This window comes from Astatotilapia calliptera, chromosome 2 (assembly GCF_964374335.1).
Source record: "Astatotilapia calliptera chromosome 2, fAstCal68.1, whole genome shotgun sequence".
Taxonomy (NCBI): domain Eukaryota; kingdom Metazoa; phylum Chordata; class Actinopteri; order Cichliformes; family Cichlidae; genus Astatotilapia; species Astatotilapia calliptera.
Genome location: NC_137423.1, coordinates 22,294,116 through 22,318,143, shown reverse-complemented (window position 1 = coordinate 22,318,143; position 24,028 = coordinate 22,294,116). Strand labels below are relative to the sequence as shown.

Below are 24,028 nucleotides of genomic sequence, written 5' to 3'. Positions count from 1 at the left end.
GAAGGATGTGAGGTCTCCTCCTACCACCACAATCTCTTTTATGTTCCCCAAATTTCCCACAAATTGTTTGCATCACACCAGCCAACAAGTTCTTCCACGTCTCTCCTCTACATTGACTCATCATTAATTGCAACAGCTGCATCATCTGTAAAAGTCACAATATGATTGCCCGGATACTTTGCTGAGCAATCACGTGTGAGTAGTGTGCACAGTAAGGGGCTCAATACAAGCTTAATCACAGCTGAGTTTTTATGCACTGGGACAATAATGGACCTCTAAGGCACCACAGTCTGGGATATGTTAAAAAATGCATGTCAACACCATGGTGGGGCCCTGAGTAGGAAAAGTTTAAACCAGTGATGTCAAACTTATTTTATGTCATGAGACACGTGCATCCTACTTTGATCTTAAGCCGGGCGGTCCTGTAAAACACCCCTTTCTGTCACTCTAAAGAAATGTAACTTGCATTTAAACCCTGAGATATCTTAATATAAAAAAGTACAATTTCAAGAGAATGCCTCAGTTTTTCTACATGACCTGAACGGTGATAAACAAAATAATGAAGTAATAAATGTGTAAAATTACAGAAAAAGTTCTATAAAAAATCCCAGAAATTTCCACAGTATTTCATTTAATTACTTACGTATTACTTTATTATTTTAGTGTGATATGAATGTCAAGGACACCCTTATCAGTAGGAAAAGTAAAACTTACACTTGCATGGTCTAAATTTATGCCCTTCATTTACTGTTTTCAAAGCCATCCAGTGGGCTGAATTTGGAGTCTTTGCCAGCTCAATTCTGGATCCCCTCATGTTTGACACCTGTGGTTTAAACTATTCTAAAAACATACAGCATTGTGCAAAAGTCTTGAGCTGCCACTCCGTTCTTTGTATTTTGCTTCCAAGGAGCCAGACTTTCTTTTAGTAATAGTTTTGCATGCTTTCATCGTTCTCTTTCAGCTAATTCCTTTATGGATCTCTTCCATTATCCCACCCTATACCTAGAATCCACCTCTCTCACTCCAACCATCTTTCCTTTTTCTCTCTCTCCTCTGTTCGTGTGTGTGGGTTCCTGCCTGTGTTCCAGAGGTGGAGTGTTTCCTGGGCGTCGGCCCTGCCCACACACCTGAAATTCAGAAGCAGTTGTGTTGATTATTACATGGACTGTTAATCCAGTCATGAATTGGCCTCCGCAAAGCCTGGACGTCAACAATATTATTATATAACATTACTAAGACAATGTGGGATCACCCCGGCAGAGCATGGAGCAAAACGCAGCCACCTCCCGAAGAAGAGCTTTGAAGGTGAAGTGTCCATATGTTCCCTTAAATGACATTCAAAGTTTCACTAATGCAAGTAAAAAGCTTATATGCAGGGTTTGTTAATGTAGTGTGGTTATTATCGCAAATTTGGACAACATGTAGTTGGAGAATACAGAGGAGAGTCAACTCATTATGCCTGTCATCCGTTATTAAGTGATGGTAAGTGGACATACATTAAAGAAAGACTTTGGTAACTATTCACGTTGAGGAACTTTTTGTGGTCCATATGTGTTCTAGAAATTGCTTGCTTTGATAATATCTAGTGAAATGTGTTTTATAGATGTTGCTATTGGATACTGAATTTTCTTGTGACTCAACAAAGAAATCACCAAAAGGCGATTAGATGAAAGAAAGAAAAAAAAAACTAATCCTGTTTCTTATTCTGGCCGATTTTTACAACGTTTAGATTTCATAACCACAGATAAAACACGAACTATTTCTCAACTAATGGCTCATCTCGTCCCGAGAATTTAGATGCACTTGATTTCAATTAACGGGATGTCCGGTAGAGTGGCTTCCTCTGCAACATACTCCCCCTCATTAGTATGTAACTTTGTGAAACATGCGCTCCCATAGTGGGGTAGAGGGCGTGCCCACATCACGCAAAAGTGATAGGATAAAATTGGTGTCAGTCATATTACATAGCAAAACATGACCGCCCATTGTCCCCGGGATGAGAAGAGGACGGGTGTTTCGGCAGAAAAGAACAGGGAAATGAAGTTGACAGACGGGCAAGCCCAGCAGCAAGTCACTCTGTAATAACTAGGAAGCTAGCAAGTTCGATGACAGGGGTCACTAGAAGTGAAATTTACGTCAAATATCACTGCTATGAATGTCTCTAGTTTGAGGAAGTTGTAGCTACAGTTAGGGGACGTTAGGTAGCTACAGCTGTCAGACAACGTTACAGACTTTTTCAAAGTAACGTTACAGTGGATATTGAAAGTGGAGACGACTCGCTAGCCCGCTAGCTCACCTTTGGTCACCGAGCGTCTTTGAAGTTCAAAGCTACCCTTCATTCGGTGAGTGTACACAGCCTGAAGTAAATATTTCAGCAGGGTGTTTTGTGCGTGTGTGCTTCCCCACAACCGTCCTTCTCTAACTGCGTCCTGTTGGTAGTTGCCTTGTTTCTAGCTATAGCTAACTAGGTCACAAGCTAGCTCAACTTTTCCGATGAGCATGCTGCAACGTTGACATTTTGACGTCCTGTTCTCCGTTACATCCTTGTTTTGGTTTGAAAGCTTGGCTTCTACTGTTCAGCTGACCCCGCTTAGTTTGAAAGTGGACTAATATAGACTAATATAATGAATACACCCTAAACTCGACGTAAGAAACGTTAAGTAAGAAAAGTTGCTAGCCTTTTTTTCGACTAACGTGAAGTAGCGTTGTGAGTTACTTTAAACTTTAGTCTCTTCCTTATGAGCTTCTGTCTTTAGCCAAACGCCATAACTCACTCATGTCTAGCTCATCAGGTGAAGTTTTTTTTGTTGTTTTGTTGTTTTTTTGTTAGCGATTTCCTGATGCAAAGCGGTGCAGGAAGTCGAATAGGTTTATTTGCACAATTTAAAAACCCGTGTTATGTTTCATCAGCGATCTGGTCTTAGATTACCTGTCTTCAGCCATGCCTTTTCCTTTTGGAAAGTCTCAGAAGAACCCAGCTGAGATAGTGAAGAGTCTGAAGGACCATGTTGCATATATGGAAAAGCTGGATGCTGGTGACAGCAAGAAGTGTGAAAAGGTCAGCTGTGGATTTCTCTGAGGATGGCATGAATGTTAAAAATTACAGTAACGCTGAGCAGCAGCTGATCATACTCTTTTTACCCCCTCATGTTATTAAGGTTGCAGAGGAGGTGTCCAAAAATCTTGCCTCACTGAAGGAAGTACTTTGTGGAACAGGTGACAAGGAGCCCCAAACTGAAGCAGTGGCTCAGCTTGCACAGGAGCTGTACAACACCAACCTTCTAATTTCTCTCATTGCAAACCTACAGAAGATTGATTTTGAGGTAGGAGAAAAAATGCCTTCTTTCTGCACTGACTTTATGAGTTTAAAGTATTGATTGCTTGGTGCACACATTGAATGATCAGGGGGAGTGCGTGTTTGCATGCCTGATTTGAACGTCTATGCCCAAAGCAAAAAAACCCTGTGTATATCAGCACCCAGTCTGAGTGGTTGTTACTGTGCAGGGGAAGAAGGATGTGGTCCATTTGTTCAGCAATATCGTGAGACGTCAGATTGGCACCCGCACGCCCACGGTAGAATACATTTCTACACACCCACAGATCCTCTTCATGCTTCTCAAAGGGTAAGTTCATATTTTCAGTGTACAGAAACTCAGTGTTTGGTCATTTGATCTTCAATCTGACTGCTCGTTGTCCATTTATATGCATTAACAACAAATCCACCCTCAGAGCCTCATAAACAAACAAACAAATCCTTAGCATGAAATAAAAAGCATTTGGTTTTTGCTTTTTAGGTACAAATACCTTCCTTTAACATGCCTTGCAGTCTTCTGCATTAGCCAGTATGAGTTTCAACAACTCCCAAAGGAACAAGCATGAACTTGCTCACATGTGGGCTACACATGTAGATGATGGATAAAGCAAAAAGTACAGTGCTAGTTTTACAGCTCTGAAAAACTGAGTCATCCTGCTCACTCACTCAGAGACCAGCTGCATGCTCCGGCTGCTGTTTGGTGGATCGAATGCCATCTTATCCGGTTAAATGTCACAACTATAAAGTGGAAGATTTGGTTTGTTTATGAGAGGCAGACATCAAAACCTGACATTTAACGTTGATGTCTCGGTTTGTTACACTGCTAATGAACTCCCTTGTTGTGCGTGGGGAAATTGTGTACTTTTTTGCACAGGAAAAAAATACCTCTCTGTGGAAAATGAGATCTAGAAATGGCACGTTCAACCCAAAATTATACCAAACAACTTCATTGATCCCACTAGGAGCGATTTGTTGTACACAAAACAGGAACATTCATACAAACGGATGGGCAATAATGTGGAAGGAGATGGATTAAAATAGAAATGTATATGAATTAAAAAAATACTAATAGAATATAAACTACACAGAGCATTTTGTACTATGATTGCAGAGGGAAAGATTGTCCAAAGAGGTAAAACATTACGACACTCTGATGGCTGCAGAGGCAGCTCACTTACAAGACCACATTCAGCCAAAACACTTCCTGCTTTCATTAAAAAAAAAAAAAAATCTTTTTTTGGTTCACTGTTGAGCTTGTGAACAACTTTTATTAATAATGCTGTTCAGGCTGTTTCTACTATTTACCATTAAACCAATAGATAAAAGGAAAAAACTGTGTAGACTCACAAAAAGTGGACAGTGGGTAACAGGACTGGCAAAAAAAAAAAATTAGGTGTGGAGAAACTGATTTTTTTTTTTGTTGTTGTTGTTGCCCTCTGTGGTCATAATAAACCTGGGGATCATGAAAAATGCCACCAAAATATTTGTATAACGGTTCCCACACATCACCTTTTCAAAGCCTCTTTCAGACGTCCAGTCCTCTCTGCTCATCAGAGACATCTGAATATGTCAGCTGAATGGCCCCCCGGCTACTTTTCCATGGAAAAAGTCACAGCTTTTAATACTGCAAGAATCTGAATGCAGATAGGCTCACATGTCTCGCGCCAGTATCTTGCGTTGCCCTGCTTTTGTTAAGAAACATGAGAATGCTTTAAAGAGCAACAACATGAGGGGGCGAAGAAAAAGAAGTTTGTATGAGACACCTGCTTTCCTTCTGTTTCACAGTCTTGCACTGCCCAAGCTCATTAAGACCTCAAAACAGATTGTTCTTTAAATAAATTGTTGTACATGTCACAGAGGACAAAGCATGAACATCTAGGTTGTTCCACATTTTAGCACAAAATTCGAAAGGCACATTTTGTGTACATTTAATGGCCCGATGAGTGCACAGACCTCTCGAAAATCACAAAATGCCTTTCACATCTGTGTTAACGTTGTTCACTTTGCGTCATTTGTATCATTTCACATCTATTACAGATTGAAATGTTTATAAAATCCAAGTTTACGTAAGTTTCTGCCAGGTCTCTGTCTGAAGAAGTCTGCGACAGGTTGGATTAATCAAAGTCAGCAGTGACGGTAGTTTGTGTTCCAGCTGTTTGTACAAGTCTTCTGAGTTCATAACTAACCTGCAGCAGCAGAGAGCAGTGCGATAACATATGCTATTACAGGGTCCATCGTGATCGAACTACAAAATCCTTACCTTCAGACTGGTAGGTGTTTTTTATAAACTGGACTTTAACGTTTTCTCAGCTCCATATGGGACGTTGCGTTTCTAATTATCAAAGCGACCAGAAGCTTTTGACGTTTCTTGATGTGCTGTCAAATATCTGGCAGAACTTAAGGGACACTGTCTAGCATAAGAGGGTTATGGCTCATTCTGTCATAGTTGTGAGGATATAGGGATGAAACCTGGATGGGCATTAACTTAATTGACCTTTATCTGAATACTGTCTCTTTAAAAGATTGATGAGAGGGCTTATAATGCATTCTTTGCAGCTCCTTGATTTAAGCCAAAGAATATATCACACTAAGAAATAGTACAGCGTCCACTACTGTAAATAATAAAGACTGAGAGTGTTAATGAGACCCTTTGAAAGCAAACGGCAGCCTTTTTATTAAAAGTTACTATTGTGACGTTGTATAAACAGTTCTCAAACAAAAGCTTGGTGTACTCCTTGCCATTTTTCTACCTGCTTAAATGAGTATAACAAGCTTTGCATCCTGTGCTCCTCTCCCTGCCAAGTAAGCAAATTGCATTGGTTCAGACTTTCCATTCACACTTAACAAAACATAGTTTTCTCCCAAAGTTTTTCATAATTAATGAGCACAACTGATCTAAAATCACTGCTTATTGGTCATCTTTAGATGAGTACATAAGTGCTCCAAAATGCGAAGATCTGGTTTCAGGGTAGTGACCTATGGAGGATGCTGCCATTCAGCAGACTTGTTTTGGACCAGATGTAACACTTTTTATTTATGTATTTGTTTTAAGGATCGCTTACACATTCTTCAGGCTCTTTTAAAAATATAAAAAATATTTTGGCGATTTACAGAATCTGTTCCATAAGTTTTACCCTAGTTTAAATTCTCAGCGTCACTGAGTGATTGACGACTTCTCTGCGTGTAGATCGCTGCTGCTGTACTCACGTTCTGCCTTAGTTTAATCCATTTGTTTATTTTTTGCGAGGATCTCGTTCCTTCGTCATTGGAAACACAGAGTTGATGTCAAACTAACAGTGACAGTGTTTAGGATGTGATTATACATCTCGAGTGAAAATTGTATAACTTGTGATGAGTTCACCATCACTTGGACCTCACATGTATGAACCTGTGCAGATACGAGGCTCCAGAAGTGGCTCTTAACTGTGGGATGATGCTGAGAGAGTGCCTGCGTCACGAGCCTTTGGCCAGGATAGTGCTCTTCTCTGAAGACTTCTTCTGCTTCTTCCATTATGTGGAGCTGTCAACCTTTGACATCGCCTCAGATGCTTTTGCCTCGTTCAAGGTACACTAATTTATATATATATATATATATATATATATATATATATATATATATATATATATATATATATATATATATATATATATATATATATATTTATTTATTTTTTTTAATGGCAAGATTAACATCCTGACTGTTCCTAGTTGATATCTTGACCTCTTCTATTCCCCATCAGGATCTTCTCACGAGACACAAGATTATGTGTGCAGACTTCCTGGAGAATAATTATGACAGGGTGAGCTTTCTTGAGTGGTTTTGATATTTAATTGGAAAAACTGCTCATTCTTTACCCAACTTACTTTTGACATTTTTATCAGGTGTTTACAGAGTATGAAAAACTTCTGCACTCTGAGAACTACGTCACAAAACGGCAGTCTTTGAAGGTACATCCTCCTGCTCAGTCTTAAGTTTAACTGACAAGTTTGTGGACTGATTCTGTAAACTCATGTATATTTATTTGTTAGCTGCTAGGTGAACTTCTCCTGGATAGGCACAACTTCACTGTCATGACGAGGTACATCAGTCGGGCAGAGAACTTGAAGCTGATGATGAACCTGCTGAGAGATAACAGCCGAAACATCCAGTTTGAAGCATTCCACGTCTTCAAGGTGCGCAAAAAATTTCTCAAAATCCACTCTTAAATCTGAATTGTGTCATGAAAACCCCACATACCTGCTACCTTAAGTTGGTCTAATATTGAATGTGGGTTTTTGTTTAGTCAGGCTGAGTCATTGTGATTTCTCTTATTTAAAAGTTTGGTTGCTGCTAACAGCTTCACCTCTCGTTTTTACTGCTAGCTGGATATTTGTCCAGCTTTCTGTTATGCCAGTCTTTAGTATCATTCAGCTGCTTCTCCTTGGAGTCCTCCTGTCTAGCAGTTGGTCAGTCAGGAGGACTCAAACTCCGTCTTGTTGGACTACAGCTGGCGAAGGTGTCCTTGATCTGCTCTGAAGATGGGATCACTGAACCTAATCAGAACCTGCAGCAGGAAGAGAACTGGTTCATGATCAAAGCAGAACAAGAACTACCATCACAGCTGCAGTGCAAGACTTTGGCTAAAAGTAGATTCACTGGACTCTGTGCATTGCATCCACAAATGGTACTTAAACTTTTTACATAATCTTTCCAAAGGTATTTGTTGCAAACCCCAACAAGACTCAGCCCGTGATGGACATCCTTCTGAAGAACCAGACCAAGCTCGTGGAGTTCCTTGGCAACTTCCAGACGGATAGATCTGAGGACGAGCAGTTCTGCGATGAGAAAAACTATCTGATCAAGCAAATCAAAGACCTGAAGAGACCCACAGCGTCCGAGGAAGCTTAATGCAGTCGTCCCATTCTAATAATGGGACGACTGCTCTGTCAGGTGGTAGATTTTAGAGGTGGTGGTTCAAGAGGACAAAACAAAATAAAAACATGCATAATTAAAAGTTCATACTAAGTATAAAAAATAGGAAACGTTAAGTTTACTTCCTTCACTTTCTGGCTTAGTGTGGATGTGGAGGTTCTTTCCATCCAGCAACCTGAGTGGGCCAAGAACTGTTATTTAAACCGCAGTGCTTCTTATTTAGTTATAACCAAATGCCTTTTGGTTCCTTCTTCTAATGTTGGACCTTACGCTGTTACTTTTCCATATACATGGAAATTCGCAACCAGCTCGAGCACTGAGGTCATTTTCCAGAACTTGTACATGCTTTAGAGATTGAAAGGTTGAGAGGTAAATATATTATTTTTCTAATGTATCTTTTATGCTAAAACATTTAAAGCCTCCAGTAACTCTTCTTTCTGAATGATGCTTATTCTCATTGCTTAGGTTTGGTTTGTTGCGTCTTTTGTTTTTTGGAAAGCTGTTCTTTGTACAGGGACTGTCTTTAGAAATCCAGCTTTAGAAGAGTGGCACGTCGGCTCATATTGGGCAGGTCAGCTCGTAGTAGTAACATTTGGCAATTATTGCGCAGTTTTCAGGCTTTCGTTGGAGTGCACGCGATTATGCTGGTCAGAAACGACTCCGCAGTGCTGCACTAACCAATGCATTAGCTGTCACAGGAAGAGAAAATCAAAACTATAGAGGAATCAATTAATTGTACTGTGATTTTTCAGGCTGTGCTCAGCGATGCTTACATGACTGAAATAGAAACAAGGCATCAGATAACGCTGCAGGCTACCAGCCCATCCGTTCACAGCTAACGCGGACAGCCAGGATACACCGATTGATCTCGCTGGATGCGCTTCATTTCTTCTTCACGTTCTAAAACTGATGGCAACAAATTAACAAAAAATCATAAAAATGTTACACTGTTATATTCATATCGGAGCACGGTGTGTTATTGAACCACAGACTTTTATAATAATTTTAATCAGGGTCGTGTTTTTCCCCTGATTAATTTCACTGCTACACTGGACTTGATTAGTCTGAAGACTGAAATATTACTAAAACAAAATGACATTTCACCTCAGAAACCACACAAATGCAAACTCCTAACCACACCATCATTCACTTTAATACAGAAGAGACAAACTGCTTAAGGAAAAGGTAAATTGTTAGGTTAGCTCTCTTTTCTGATATGATTATAACAGTGACACAGTGCAACAACATGCCTGCAAAGCATCAGAACAGTAGGTCCCATCTCATGTCACAATATTGTCAGGATAACCACATGCACTGTTCCACATGAGATTTTTGGATGATGAGCACTGACTTTACTCCTCACGTGCATCACCAGAGCTCAGTTGAAATAATTACCCTATTTCTGCTGTTGTTGTTGTTATAGTGGCTGAAATTACAGCGTTTCAGAATGCGTTGTCTGTGCAGACTGTTAGTGTATATACCTCATGGGATTTGAGTTTGCGGATGCTGGTTTTTATTTTTTTTATTTTATTTCCTTGACAAGATATTTAATTTGACATTTGACCAAAACAAAAGCACACAGCAGTGGTTTGAATGGATGCCGACATGTGATACATTTGTTCCGACTTGAGCAGGGACCGCAGCCTGGTTTTCACAATGGAAAACTGGATCCTTTTTTAAAACTTAAACTTTTCATTGTGTGGTACCTCATAAATGTTAATTCATAATGAATTGCAGTGTGGTACCTTGTAATGAATTTTTGCCTTATTTAAAGACATTTCATGGATCATGATTGATTCTTTCAATTTCTAATTTGTTTTAAACCAAAGCTGATATGAAAAAAGGGTTTAAAAATGTAAAAAATTAATTTAAAAAAATGTTAATTTCAGGTCCCAAATACATTAGCAGTTAATTTCTCATGTTCATGCGTAGACCAGGTTTATTACTAACTGCGATACTTGCTTATATGTAAACCCTGGGAGTGTAAATATATTTTAAGAGATCTGTAGTAGGCATCACACAGTGTAGTTTTCAGTTGGGTTGATTTGGCTTGATCATTCTTTGGTCCACTTCATGAGACCGTCACAAAGAGTGAGGACTTTCAGGAGCCATTAAATAATTTGATAAACTTGCTGTGAATGTGGTACACGATGCATAGATAAACTGAAGTCCTACACACCGTGCATTGTCATGTCATCAGTTTAGAAACTATAAAACAAATGAAAACTGTGAGAATACGTTGGGAATAATCCGTATACACAGTGGTCATTACTGATGTCTCCATGCAGCTGACTATAGATTTACTGAGGACAAAAAGTCTGTTATCAGTAATAATTAATGGAAGGAGGAAAAAAAATTATTGCCCGTATGAATTTGTATGCAGACTTTGAAATTTGGCCCGAGTCTTGACATGCACTTTTAGAAGGATGTGTTGTGCGCAGCCATCTCACTAGGGGGTGCTGTTAGCAACAGTGTTAGCACTTGTGTTAGTTGTACAAACAAAGCATTTCAAGTTTCTTTAACCCTACCTCCTGTTATGAATATACGAGTCACTGGCAATATGTAGTCACAAATTTAAATTCCTTAAAATCAATAATATGTATGAAATGAATTTAACTTTTCTGGGTTATTGTGCTTTATGTTTTTTGACTCTGTTGCCTTCTTTTCTTTCTTTACCTTTCCACACTGGATATTTTATTTTCTTCGGGAGGAAATTATGTGTACATAACTTTATAAAGGATAAGTGAAGTGTGAGAGCATTCATGAAAATAAAATGTCATTGCAATGTTTTGTTTTGCATTGTTTTTGTTGCCTAAACAATTATTACACATGAACGTGTAGGGTGATACAGAGTGTGGTAGTCACTTATTAGTTTATCTCTCACATCAAAGCTTTAATCATCTTAGTAAATAAATAAATAAAACTCATGAAATTACGCCAGACTTTTAGGAAACTACCACAAATGAATGTATGATATTTATAATAAGGGTGCAAATCAATAAAACCTCAGGACTAATAACTTTGTAGCAAACAGTTAATTATTTATGCATAAAGTTAAGGAGCAGCCTCATAATAAATTTTTGCTGATGTCTCAGAACACAGAGAATGCTTGAGTGATATGGCCTCCAGTTTTGTGATAATGTTTGAAGGAAACTGGTTATTGACACAAATTTCTAATCACCCAATCACATGAGAGCAACTCATTAGCATATTGACATGGTCAAGACAACCTGCTGAAGTTCAAAGTGGGAAAGGAACTCTGAACATGGCAATGTTGTGGTACCAAACAGGGTGGTCTGAGTATTTCAGAAATTGGTGATCTGCTGGAATCTTCCTACAAACAATGTTAGGGTTCAGAGAGAATGTCCTGAAAAAGAGGAAATATCCAGTGGGCAGCAGTTCTGTGTGAAAATGTCTTGTTGACACCAGAGGTCAGCAGAGATTGGACAGGCTGCTCTGAGCTGATTGGAGGGCAACAGTAACTAAACCAATGGATCATTACATACCAACATATGCAGAAGAGCATCTCTAAATGCACAAAGCAAGCAGATGGGCTACAGCAGCAGAAGACCGCACTGGGTGTCACTCCTCTCAGCTCCTAGGACAAAAGAGGGCAGCTTCCACCCAGAGCTTGTTGCCTGTTTTGTATTAGTATTTCTCAAGTGCTGCTAAAACAGAGCAAATTTTTAACACAGCTTTTCAAAACATCGTATCCTGAACAATTCCAGCTCATTCTCCTTCAAAGAATCTCTCAAGCTCCTCCAGATTTCATGATCTTCCAGCATAGATCCTGGTCTTCAGTTCAACACAAGAGATTTTCAGTGGGATTCAAGTCAGGGATTTGTGCCGGCCAGTCAGGAATTTTACTTTGGTCTTCTGGAGGTAGTTCTTCACCAGGAGCGACAGATTTTGGGTCGTTGTTGTGTTTGAAAATAAAGAGACGACCCAGACCCAGGATTGTTTCTGACTCCTTGAGGTTTCCTTCCACCTTGATGAGATAAAGAAAACTAGTTTGTTTCAAAATGCTATTTTCTGTTTTTCTGTTCTTTGATAAAAACTTTAAAATTCATAGCAGGGCTAATAATTTTGTCCACATCTGCATGCGTTCTTCAAGCTGGCTCTAAGTAAAAGAGCAGGGTGTATAGCAAGCGGAGTGGGCAGTAGTATCGTGATTTATGAGATGAATCATCATCAGTTTGCAAATTCTGATTCAGAATGACTGACACTGATTCTGAGGATAGAAACAAAGTATGTCCCCGATGGACGATCTGATTTCCTCGTGTCAGCATTGTTCCCACATCATCATAATTAATGTTGTTCCAGGTTCAACATGGCAAGTGACCAATCACCTTCTTGTGACGTCATTCCTTTGCGACTTCGAAATACCCGCCTTCGAGTATTTCGAAATACAAGTGAAGAAGCGAGAAACCGCCGCCTGTCCGCCGAATTTGAAGTCAATTTAGGATACTTTCCTTTAATAAACGGTAAGCATTATACATATGTTCCTCACTTGGCTTGCTGTTTGTTTGCTAGTGATAGGCTACTTGACGACAGCATTAGCTAACCAGTGTTCTCTAGACCAGCGTTCCCCAACTTTTTGGGTGTTTCGTGGTCCGGGGGTTGGGTCAGACAAAATTGCAGTAGCTTCCCTGATCATTTTACAAACATAAGTGAAGAGAATCTGGACTAAAAGGCCTAGACTTATGGTTGTGTGCTGAATCTATGAATCAAACTATCACCTGGAAACATAATTAACTGGTCCATAGCTGTGAAACTGGACATGAGTTCTTGATTCTATGGAGATTAACAGTAATCCAGAAATTTACAAATTTGTCCTGGTACATCGCGTAAATGTTGTCCCAGGGACATCGCGTAAATGTTGTCCCTGGGACATCGCGTAAATGTTGTCCCTGGGACATCGCGTAAATGTTGTCCCTGGGACATCGTGTGATAGCTTGTTAATAATGGAATGAAAATTATTGATTGTTATTAACTTGTGAAAAAGAAGTGTAACAAATCCACATGTTATGTTCTTACACCCTTACAGAAACTGTGACTCCTTCACAATGTCAGGTAAATGTCAACTCATGTTGAATAATCAACCAATCAAGCCTTTTATTATCACATGCAATGTTACACGTACAACTGCAATGAAAATTTCACCCCCTTCTGACCATACATATATTGCTTAAACATCACATTGGGAAGACAGGTTGGAAACAGTTAGGAAGGTCAGAAAACAATTTAATTAATAGATGAGGAGGAGAAAAAAGAACTACAACCAGACAAAGCTCCTAGAAGACTGAAATGGATGATGGTTGCAGCATGCAAAAAGAAAATGATATCTGTTGACTACAGCATATGCTTTCTCACAGATTACCTTGTGGGAGTAGCTGGACCAAACTCTATTGGTATTTCAAGTTTGAAATCCCTGTTTGACCAGACTAACATTTCAGATGAGGTACCTCTTGACATAAAAATCCTTTTATGTTGTCATAAAACTAATGTTAAATTCTGCTTTAAATACACTTTATTGTACAATTTACTTAATGAATCGTATTCCTTAGTTCTGTTTTTATTTATATGTATTTATTTATTTGTTTTATAAGGTAATAGATGGCCTAATCTATTTGCAGTGTGAGGTATGTTGAAAAGCTTTTTTGATCATAATGACATAGCATGTTTACGTTTTTTGTAATGTATTTGAAAACATAGGTGTATTTATGTTATTTTTATAGAATTTCCCTCACATTTATCCAATACCAAGCCAAATCACTGGAAAAATTTTGGATGGGTCCACAAGAGCACAAAGGGCATACTTTTTGAAGGTATGACTTGGACTGTGGTAACTATGTTCTTATCACAAAGGGTTTATAAGTTGCCACTATAAACAAACAGCATTTTCCAAAATTGAAGCCTTGTCAGAAGAACCTGAAAAATACCTTTCTGAAACCTTTTCTGTGTAAAGACTTGCTCAAAAGCAATGCACACAGATTAAAACATTTCTGTCTTGGCCAACTGATAAAGAACACCAAAAATTGAGTGGTGCGTGTTGAGTCTGTGGTCTTGATTTGTTTTGTACACACTATAGAAATTAATTAATGTAAACAAAAAATGACACTTTCTATATGTTTGTGTATCTGCAGAATTAATTACAAGTCTCACCTGACAAGCTTTCGCAGTTTTGCAGTGTCATTCTTGACAGAAAAACATACTTGTCACATTCTTTTTATTTCCAGAAAAACATCTTTCAGATGTATGAGAAATTGATTGGAGCCTGTCTGGAAAACGGCAGCCACTGGACCTTGTTTGTAAGTTGCACAGATTTTGCACTCTCTCTTGTGCATGATACTTTTCAGTGTCCCTCATTAGGAAAGCTCAAGGCCCAAGCCTACCATATCCATCTTTTTACAAAACAGTTTTGTGATATACCCAAGAGGACCATAGTCTATATGAATTCATTTGGCGAGTCGGAGGTCAGAAAAAGTGCGGTGTTGAAAAACTGGAGGTAATTAATTAACATATTTAACATAACATATTTAATTTAATTGAAATCATTACCGAACGTGGTTATTGATTTCTCTATATGCTTTTTATTTGTAATAACTGCGATCTCTCAACTCATTTGCTTCAGCAAGAGGCTGCGCTGGAGAGTGGACCTTGTCACATGTGAGCCACCCACATCAACAGGATGGGAACTCATGTGGAGTGCATGTCATAATGGTACTGAAAACTATAGCTTTAACCTATATAAGTAATGTTTACATTTTTGCCTATTCAGTTTTTAAAGCCTTAGAGGCAGGATGGTAAAATCTCAATTTTTTTTGTAGATTGAACCATTTCAGCAGTAATGCTTTGCTTTGGTTGCTCTGTTTTTTTTGTGTGTTTTTTTCTCGGGGGGGGGGGGGGGGGGGGGGGGGTTAAAAACAAACAAACATTTCTTTGTTAATCTAATTCTTATGGAAGCCCGTTTCCGCCACTAAAAAAAAAAAAAAAAAAAGGATCCATAACTCAAAATTTCGAGTTATTTTCTCAAAATTGAGTTATTATTATCTCGAAATTTCGACATATTAACTCAAAATTTTGAGAAAAGCAACTCGAAATTTCGAGTTAGCGCTGCCAATCAGTAATCTACGTGAATGACGTCCTTTCCATGTTACCCGGAAGCTGAAGCCCTCAGCTACAAATGCTACAGCTAAGCTACCGGTATTACATCCAGTCGTGAATGCACAGATTGCTGAGTGTTTTCAGCCTGGCTTCACAAATGATGAAATCCCTGTGTTATTAGCTGAATCACATGGTGTTACTATCAGCAAACATACTTTAATTTGTTGGGATCCGTTTTTGAGTGCGCGGTCCTGCGCCATATGCTTCCGGGTAACAAGAAAGCGACCTCATTCACGTATATTTTTGATTGGCAGAGCTAACTCGAAATTTTGAGAAAAGTAACTCGAAATTTCGAGTTATGGATACTAGCTTTTTTTTTTTTTTAGTGGCGGAAACGGGCTTCCATAAATTCTTTTTGCTCTTTTTTTTTTTTCTTCGTCAATTATTAGTTTGCCCAATCTCTCATTGACGGTAAAACACAAGTGGAGGAGTACAACACTGAAGTCACAAAGCTCAGGTCCCGACTTTGCCACTACTTATTTTCCTCAATAGGTAAAGATAAAATTAGCCGCCTTCTTTTTCTCTAACATTGGAAAATGTAACTTGTACTTAAACAAATTATATTTTGCAGATCGAACTAGGAAGTGCAGTCAGTGCTGGTGTGTGATTGCAGCCAAAGACCGGGTACACTATGACATGTCCTTAGCCATATAGATTGTTTATATAATGGACTTTGTTCATTTGTTTTTTGTTTGTTTATTTCTTCTTCTTCTTCTTTTTTTTTTTTAATTCACAGGTGCAGTGCCAGAAATGTGGTGCATACAAGCACATGCGTTGTTCAAAGTCTGGTTGTGGCATCTGTATCTTCTGTGAGAGTAAGTCACAATATAACTAAACAATGTCCAAAAATGTTTAAAGTGAAATTTTTTTTCGTAATTTTGCCTTTGCACACCAGGACTGTGTTATTAAAGTGGATGTTTCAAGATCCAGTTTTTACACAAAACTATTTTAGACATAACTGTGTCGTATTGTGGGGATTTCTCTTCACAATTAAATTGATATAGTGCTGTTTATATCATTCTTCTTTATGTAACAGCACAGTGCAGCACAGCAGAGGGAAAGGAGTTGTGCAGCATAGTAGGTGGCTATACAGGAGGAGCAATAGAAGTAGCCAGTGAAGAATGTCATCAGGGAAAGCATCAGGCAGCGAATGACAAAGGAAAAGTTCCTAAGGGAGAGAACATCTGCAGCAAATCGACAAGTAACAGTGAGATAGGAAGACTGACAGTCAGAGATGAAGGTACACAGACTGAAGACAACGCAAAAGAAGCAGAAGTATACAGCACAAGTCTGAGTACAGATAATGCTGCTGCTGATGATGTTGACAGGATCGATGCAGATACAGAATTCCAAACTGATTCAGAAGGAACTAGTACAGTTTACAGAGTGCATGGTCGCTTATCTGTACCAAAAAAGAAAACCTACACAATAACAGAAGACGAGATCAAGCGCAGAATCAACGCAGAGAACATGTCAGTTCATGTTTTCAGAGGTTTGATTGGGGTAGGTATACATTTCGTGATTTTGATGTCACCTGAAATAAATCCGGGTTACTCGTATCAATGAAGTGACAATGTGGCTGGAAGTTGTGCATTTGCTGCAACATATACACAATTACACCATGTAAACAAAAGCATTTAACTTTGTGCGCGTGTGTGTGTCTCTCCTCTGCTCTTTTGGTGTTTGCACTTTTTCTTTTTTAGGGCCGTAAAGCCAAACTGCCCGCAATGATTCTTGACAGGCCTAAGAAGGCCAAAACTAAAGTAACAGTGTTTAGTGTTCTGAGTGAAGAGGAGGCTGGGGAGCTAGCCCTCGGGTTTGCCGGAAGATTGGCCTGCGATGTCACAACAGACATGGTCTGTAAAGGCATCGACCATTCAAGTGCTGATATGACAAAGTAAGTTAGTAAAACAGTATGAAAGTTGTATCTTTTTTGGTATTATTTGTCATTTCCCCGTATTTGGGTTATTGGTGTAACATTGTTAATCTTACTTTCTAATAACAGACAGACTCTTCTCAAAATCCAACACAACCTTAAACAGGAACTGACTGATTCCTCAACCTTCAGTTTGCTGACACACACCTTTGGCCCCGCTGCACTGGATTCTGTCATTTCATTCCTGTGTGAAAAACTTGATCTTGTCTCTTAAATAATGAAACCTTTTGTGACTTTTGTTTGTTCTGTAAATCAGAATCTTGAAAATTGTTCATTGTTGTTCTAAGTTTGTGTTAACTATTTGGCAAAAATGATTGGTTCCTAATCCAAACAGCATAATGACTGTTCTAACACACATCTTAAAAATGCTACAAAGAAAGAAAATTATCACATATGTTTCAATATGAATGTAATTGTGTCACACTCGGATGTCATGGTTGGTTTGCAAGCTGTTTTGTAATTTCTTTATTTAGAATGACATCTTTCCACAGACTTAAAATATAAACGTACTATCAATTACAACCTAGTGGCAATTTCAGCTTCCTTTTACATCATCTTTATGATTCAATTCTGTCATAATCAATTGAGTCTGATTTTGCTTTTAAAAATGAAAACCCAATATGTGTTGAAACAGCAATTTTCATTTTTAAAACATTCTGAAATAATTGAAAGAGTATATCACATATGGACAAATTCGACGGGCCATTAATTTGAAAGGCGAAATCAGACCAACATGAAATTTACATGGTTTTACTGTCGGGTTGGATACTGTTGATCTAAAGTGGAATTATCCTGTGGAAACAGCATCTTTCAATTTAAGAGCATTTTGAAATCGTTAAACGAGTAGGTCGTCTACGGGCAATTTGAAAATACTGTTATTTTGGAAGGCAAAATCAGAGTGACTTGATCTTAACATTGTATCTCTGTGGGGTTGTATACTGTTGATTTAAAGTGAAATTATTCTGTGGAAACAGAAAATTTCCATTTTAGAGCATTTTGAAATCACTGAAAGTTAGGTCAATTATGGACAATTTGAAAAGTATTTTATTTTGGAAGGCATAATCAGAATGACTTGATATTGATATGGTATCACTGTGGGGCTGTATACTGTTGATCTAAAGTGGAATTACCCTGTGGAAACAGGAATGTGCCATTTTAGAGCATTTTGAAATTGTTCCAGGAGCAACTCAGATATGGGCAGTTTGAAAATGCTTTTATTTTTTAAAGCAATATCAGAATGTTTTGATATTGATATGGTAACATCGTGAGGTTGTATACTGTTGATCTGGAGTGGAATTACCCTGTGGAAACAGGAAATTTCCATTTTAAAACATTTTGAAATCACTGAAAGTTAGGTCAATTATGGACAATTTAAAAAGGCTTTTATTTTGGAAGGCATAATCAGAATGACTTGATATTGATATGGTATCACTGTGGGGCTGTATACTGTTGATCTAAGGTGGAATTACCCTGTGGAAACAAGAATTTTTCATTTTAGAGCATTTTGAATCGTTAGAAGATTAAGTCAATTATGGACAATTTCAAAGGGCCATTACTATGAAAGGCAAAATCAGACTGACTTGATATTGATATGGTATCACTGTAAACAGACTGTGGTTGGAAAGTGTTGATATAAAGTTCAAATAGTATTTGGAAATACGACTTTTGCTTTTAAGAGCATTATTAAGTCATTGAAAGAGTAGTTCAAAAATGAAGATTCACAGGGCTTTTACTTTGAAATCCAAAATAAGATGGCCTTGATAGTGACAGGGCACAATTAGGGTACAAGGCTGTGTCATATAGATCTAACATTAGAGTTTGTAAAAAAAAAAAAAAGCCTAAATTATATGTTATGTTCTTAACATATCTGTTAATTCACTCGAAGTTGGCTTTTATTTTGAAATCCGGTTTCCACATCCATTCCCGTAATACTTTGAATACACAGGGAACGTAAAACAAACTGGAGGCTGGCTTGACTGCAAGTCTCGAATTGGAGGCTGGCTTGACACCAGTAAAAAGTTGGGGAACGCTGGTCTAGAGAACACTGGTTAGCTAATGCTGTCGTCAAGTAGCCTATCACTAGCAAACAAACAGCAAGCCAAGTGAGGAACATATGTATAATGCTTACCGTTTATTAAAGGAAAGTATCCTAAATTGACTTCAAATTCGGCGGACAGGCGGCGGTTTCTCGCTTCTTCACTTGTATTTCGAAATACTCGAAGGCGGGTATTTCGAAGTCGCAAAGGAATGACGTCACAAGAAGGTGATTGGTCACTTGCCATGTTGAACCTGGAACAACATTAATTATGATGATGTGGGAACAATGCTGACACGAGGAAATCAGATCGTCCGTATCGGACACCAATACCATCGTTGGTATCAATACTATCGATATTTTGATTGATCCTCTCATGTGTAGCAGGCAGTGCGACGGCAGGAGGAGCAACTTGATCTGTGCTGGAGTTGGGCGCAGTTTCGATGGCGGGGGTAACCCCGAGCTATGGAACGCCAGGACTGCCATAATGAATTAATTAAATACACCATTAAATAATTAATTAAATGTGGCAATAATTAATTAAAATTGGAATTAATTAATTAAATAAATAGTTATGACACATGTAATTAATTAATTATTGACACATGTAATTAATTATTTATGTATTTCACATTTTAATTAATTATTGACACATTTAATTAATTAATTATTGACACATTTAATTAATTATTTATGTATTTCACATTTTAATTAATTATTGACACATTTAATTAATTATTGACACATTTAATTAATTATTTAATGATATATTTATTTATTTCATTTTGGCAGTCCTGACGCCTGGCTCTCATCATGAAATAATTTTATCTGTCAGCCTCACCCATCAAACTCAGGGGGCGGGGTTAACGCTGATCGAGTCAAAACCATTGCTTTGGCCTGGTGGCCATTGTTTCTAGCACACAACAACCGGCATGTGGAAGCTAACAGAACTGAGCTTTGAAAAACCCTGTTTGTGTGTTACCAAATACCGTTTTAATATTTTTTTAGCCGAGAATGTAGTGGTTTAATCTTCATGTGTCTGGTCGGTTTGTCAAGATACAGCCTCTTTGCAAAAGTGTTTCGATGATTTCGGAGATGTCTGCCCAGTCTCACGGCAAAGCGTGGGATAGACCCGCTCGCCTCGCAAGCAATCCCACCGACAAAGCGCAGGCCCCGGTACACAGCTGTAGTAACCCCCGCTGACTTCTTTTACTGAGGTTATATTTATCGGTGTTTTATTTCCTGATGTTCTTATGTGTCCTACGTGTTTCAGTCGCCAATTCTGAATTATAACTAACATTAAAAACATGTTTAAGGAGGAGAGAGAGCAAATAAATCTGTTTAACATCTGATCTTTGGGTTTTTGTTCAGTAATCAGCGTGACCTGTGTATAAACACATAAAAGAGATAACGTTGGTGTTTCCGTCATGTAGTAACTGCTGGCTTTAACTGTACAAAGGTTGTTCGACACTATGAAACACATACAGACTTCATGATGTTCGGCTAATATTTTTATTGTGAATATTAATCATGCTGACCTCGCTCTGTACACCACGCAGCGAGGTCAGCATATCCACGATATCCACGATATCCTCAGCTCCATGAGTTAACACAAAGTTTCCCAGCTGACTATCTAACTGCCAACTATTCCAGAGACGTGAAAATATACAGCATAAAGAAAAGTGTAAGAGACTCAGCAGCAGATTAGAATAACAGTTATACATTTAATAAATCACCAAATGAATCCAAGAAACGAGCAAACCTGTTCCGACAATTTGAGTTTGTATTCCCTCAGCTGCAGACTCGCTGCTGTTTAAATGTTTGAAAAGGAAGATTAGATATAAACAAACGTATAGTGGCCTCAGCAGGCTATTACTGAAATACACGTGCTATATCATAAACTATGATATAAACAGGGAGGTCCTATTAACATGTTTAGTCTTAAAGGACACCTTCCTGCCTTTAGTCTCATTCATGAGCAGTATTAGTTTTCTTCTAACATCCAGAAGTCTGCACCATGTGTTTCATAGTTTGTAACAAGCCTTTGACAGGTAAACATAACATGACCGAAAAAGCAAAAAAAAAAAAAGGAGAGAGAGAGAGAGTATTGACGTAAGAAGAGAAAATGCCCTCAATTATGGAGACAGACAAATGGTTCATTTATGTTTGATGTGTGTTTATTCCTCCCTAAATATCGTCGGTGAAGTTCGCCATGCATGTCAGATTTTCCTGCGCATTTTTATACCTCTGCCAACAGAGAGAGAAAAAAAATCACATTCTAACAGACAGCTGGTGCTTAGAATACAGTTGAATAACTATTAAAAAACAGATGATATTTAGATGATAGTTCAGTCTAACACATGTGCCAGTGAACCATTAAACGTCTGTGAAACTATGCAGTTATGAAACGTAACTTTAACCTCAGCCAAACCGATTTGCTCAGTTGTAAATAAAACAGCGAAGTAAACGTGACCCGACAGACAGAACCTGAGTGAATGAAGTCCAGCGTTTAACCACTGAGAGCTAAAACTCAGCTGAGGTTTCAAAGCTGTGTGCCGGTGATTGGACATCAGCCGCTGATAAAGCTGTTCGCCTATAAAGTGCTCTGTAAGGAAACGAGCTCCAGCAGCTCTGCGCTCGGGGAAAACACTATATTTACTTATCTTGTGCAGAAAAATGCGCTGACATTGCGTTATATCAAGCACTGGCTGCCCAGTTAAACTGTGACTATCACCAGGTAACTCGGCGTGTTTCTTGAATTAGCAGCAGGTGTTAAACAGCTGACAGATGAGGAGGAGGATGCATGCAGGTAAACTGAGGGTCTGTTGAGCTGATCGCTGGTTTCGTGAGAAAAATGTCAGCTCGTTCTTTATGTTACAGAAGCACAGAGACACAAGACCAGGCGGAAAGAGACGATCGTTCGGTGAAAATGAGAATCTGCGAATGCAACATGTGGAACACGGAGAGTGGAATATGTAAACAAACCGGTTAACGTAACCCCCTCGGTGCACTCTGCATGCTAATTGTTAGCAGAGCTAGTGAAATCTCTGAAAACATCTGAGCACTTTTGCAAACATGTTCTATGTTGACAACCTGACCAGACATACGTCGCGACATTCGCGGCTAAAACACTGTTAAAAGTGTAGCTGGTGACAGAAAAACTACACCACCACCATTGCTGCCTGTGATTTGATCTGCATTCTGGGATAACTGGCTGCCCCAAGTCTGCACAAGCAATCGATTATCTAGGATTGACCTGTTTTGACTTACTTTGCACGGCAACCAATCAAATGTTAGAGAAGCTGCATGGGCAGCGTTAACCCCGCCCCCTGAGTTTGATGGGTGAGGCTGACAGATAAAATTATTTCATGACGAGAGCCAGGCGTCAGGACTGCCAAAATGAAATAAATAAATATATCATTAAATAATTAATTAAATGTGTCAATAATTAATTAAATGTGTCAATAATTAATTAAAATGTGAAATACATAAATAATTAATTAAATGTGTCAATAATTAATTAATTAAATGTGTCAATAATTAATTAAAATGTGAAATACATAAATAATTAATTACATGTGTCAATAATTAATTAATTACATGTGTCATAACTATTTATTTAATTAATTAATTCCAATTTTAATTAATTATTGCCACATTTAATTAATTATTTAATGGTGTATTTAATTAATTCATTATGGCAGTCCTGGCGTTCCATACCGAGCCACCTACAGGCACCAATGTAAACCACTGAGCCACCCTGCTGCTGCCACCAATGCACACAATGGACTCTGCATTTTTTTTTCTGTGTTTCTATGATGATCCCTTTTCTTGTGTCTGTGCAGACATCAATCACGTATTGCAGATGAGTTAAATAAAATGGCAGCTGGGGGCCTTCTTTCTCTTTATGCAGCCAATCACAGGCTTTCTAACACACATACAGCCTGGGAAACTAGGTCAAAGTTCAACCAGAGAAGACGGAAAGTAAGGCAACACTGCAGCTCGGCTCCACGGTGGAGAGGGGAGTGCCGCCGTGCTTTGGAAAGGCCGTGCATCCCTCTGCTTGACAGCTGAAAACAGAGTTTTATTAAATGGTGTTTTGTGTGGGACTGCAGAGGAGGGACATCCTGGCTGCGGACAGCACAGAAGGCTATGTGGGGGCAGGGTTTTACTGGGGTTATAGGTCACAAGCTTCCTGGGTTTCTTTGGCCAGCACGGCAGTGAATGGATGAGTGAGGTGGGTCAATAAAACTGATCTCACTTCAGGTTTCATATTCAGATTGTTTTTTTCTTCCCCAGCGGATGTCGCTTCAGAGGAAAGCTTGTAGATATATGATACCAAATATCTACAAGTGCATTGATTATGAGTGGATTTAAGGACGCACATCCGCCTGCGCTCCTGCCCCCACCCCCACAAAGAGGAAGAAATACAGAAAGAGAAAAAGATGCTGTTACAATTTGATGAATGACAAAAGTTTTTTTGTTGTTGTTGTTTTTTTGCGCTGAAGGGTGGTAAAAGGAATACACTGAGATGGAAAATCCACAGAGATACTGCGAGATTTCTGCTTTATGGGAAGCCCCCGTTGGTTTGACTACACCCATTAAACTGAATGAAGCTCAACACGATCAGAGGTAAGCCGTGTGCTGACAACTGCGCTAATAGAA

General features: G+C 38.7%; 1 protein-coding gene and 2 long non-coding RNA genes across 6 annotated transcripts; 2 read left to right on the top strand and 1 right to left on the bottom strand.

Annotated features, from left to right (window-relative positions):
- Positions 1–1,913: 1,913 nt before the first annotated feature.
- cab39l1 (calcium binding protein 39, like 1) lies at positions 1,914–11,010 on the top strand. 3 transcript variants are annotated; one of them, XM_026187533.2, is made up of 9 exons: positions 1,914–2,342; positions 2,911–3,058; positions 3,159–3,323; positions 3,505–3,623; positions 6,710–6,878; positions 7,054–7,113; positions 7,196–7,261; positions 7,343–7,486; positions 8,010–11,010. In XM_026187533.2, the coding sequence occupies exons 2-9, from the start codon at positions 2,942–2,944 to the stop codon at positions 8,199–8,201; spliced, it is 1,032 nt and encodes a 343-aa protein (XP_026043318.1). In that variant the 5' UTR covers positions 1,914–2,342; positions 2,911–2,941; the 3' UTR covers positions 8,202–11,010. The 3 variants fall into 3 exon arrangements, with proteins under 3 accessions (XP_026043318.1, XP_026043330.1, XP_026043326.1); XM_026187545.2 differs by lacking the exon at positions 1,914–2,342 and adding an exon at positions 2,397–2,660; XM_026187541.2 differs by lacking the exon at positions 1,914–2,342 and adding an exon at positions 2,651–2,792.
- On the bottom strand, positions 10,467–22,604 carry LOC145432485 (uncharacterized). 2 transcript variants are annotated; one of them, XR_013912787.1, is made up of 2 exons: positions 19,457–22,604; positions 10,467–12,213 (listed from the first exon to the last, which is right to left on the bottom strand). It is a non-coding gene; the product is annotated as an uncharacterized LOC145432485 (long non-coding RNA). The 2 variants fall into 2 exon arrangements; XR_013912786.1 differs by lacking the exon at positions 19,457–22,604 and adding an exon at positions 12,575–12,912.
- On the top strand, positions 13,345–17,850 carry LOC113033472 (uncharacterized). The gene is made up of 8 exons (XR_013912785.1): positions 13,345–13,686; positions 13,835–13,867; positions 13,964–14,053; positions 14,465–14,536; positions 14,645–14,948; positions 15,782–16,207; positions 17,096–17,289; positions 17,398–17,850. It is a non-coding gene; the product is annotated as an uncharacterized LOC113033472 (long non-coding RNA).
- Positions 22,605–24,028: the final 1,424 nt, after the last annotated feature.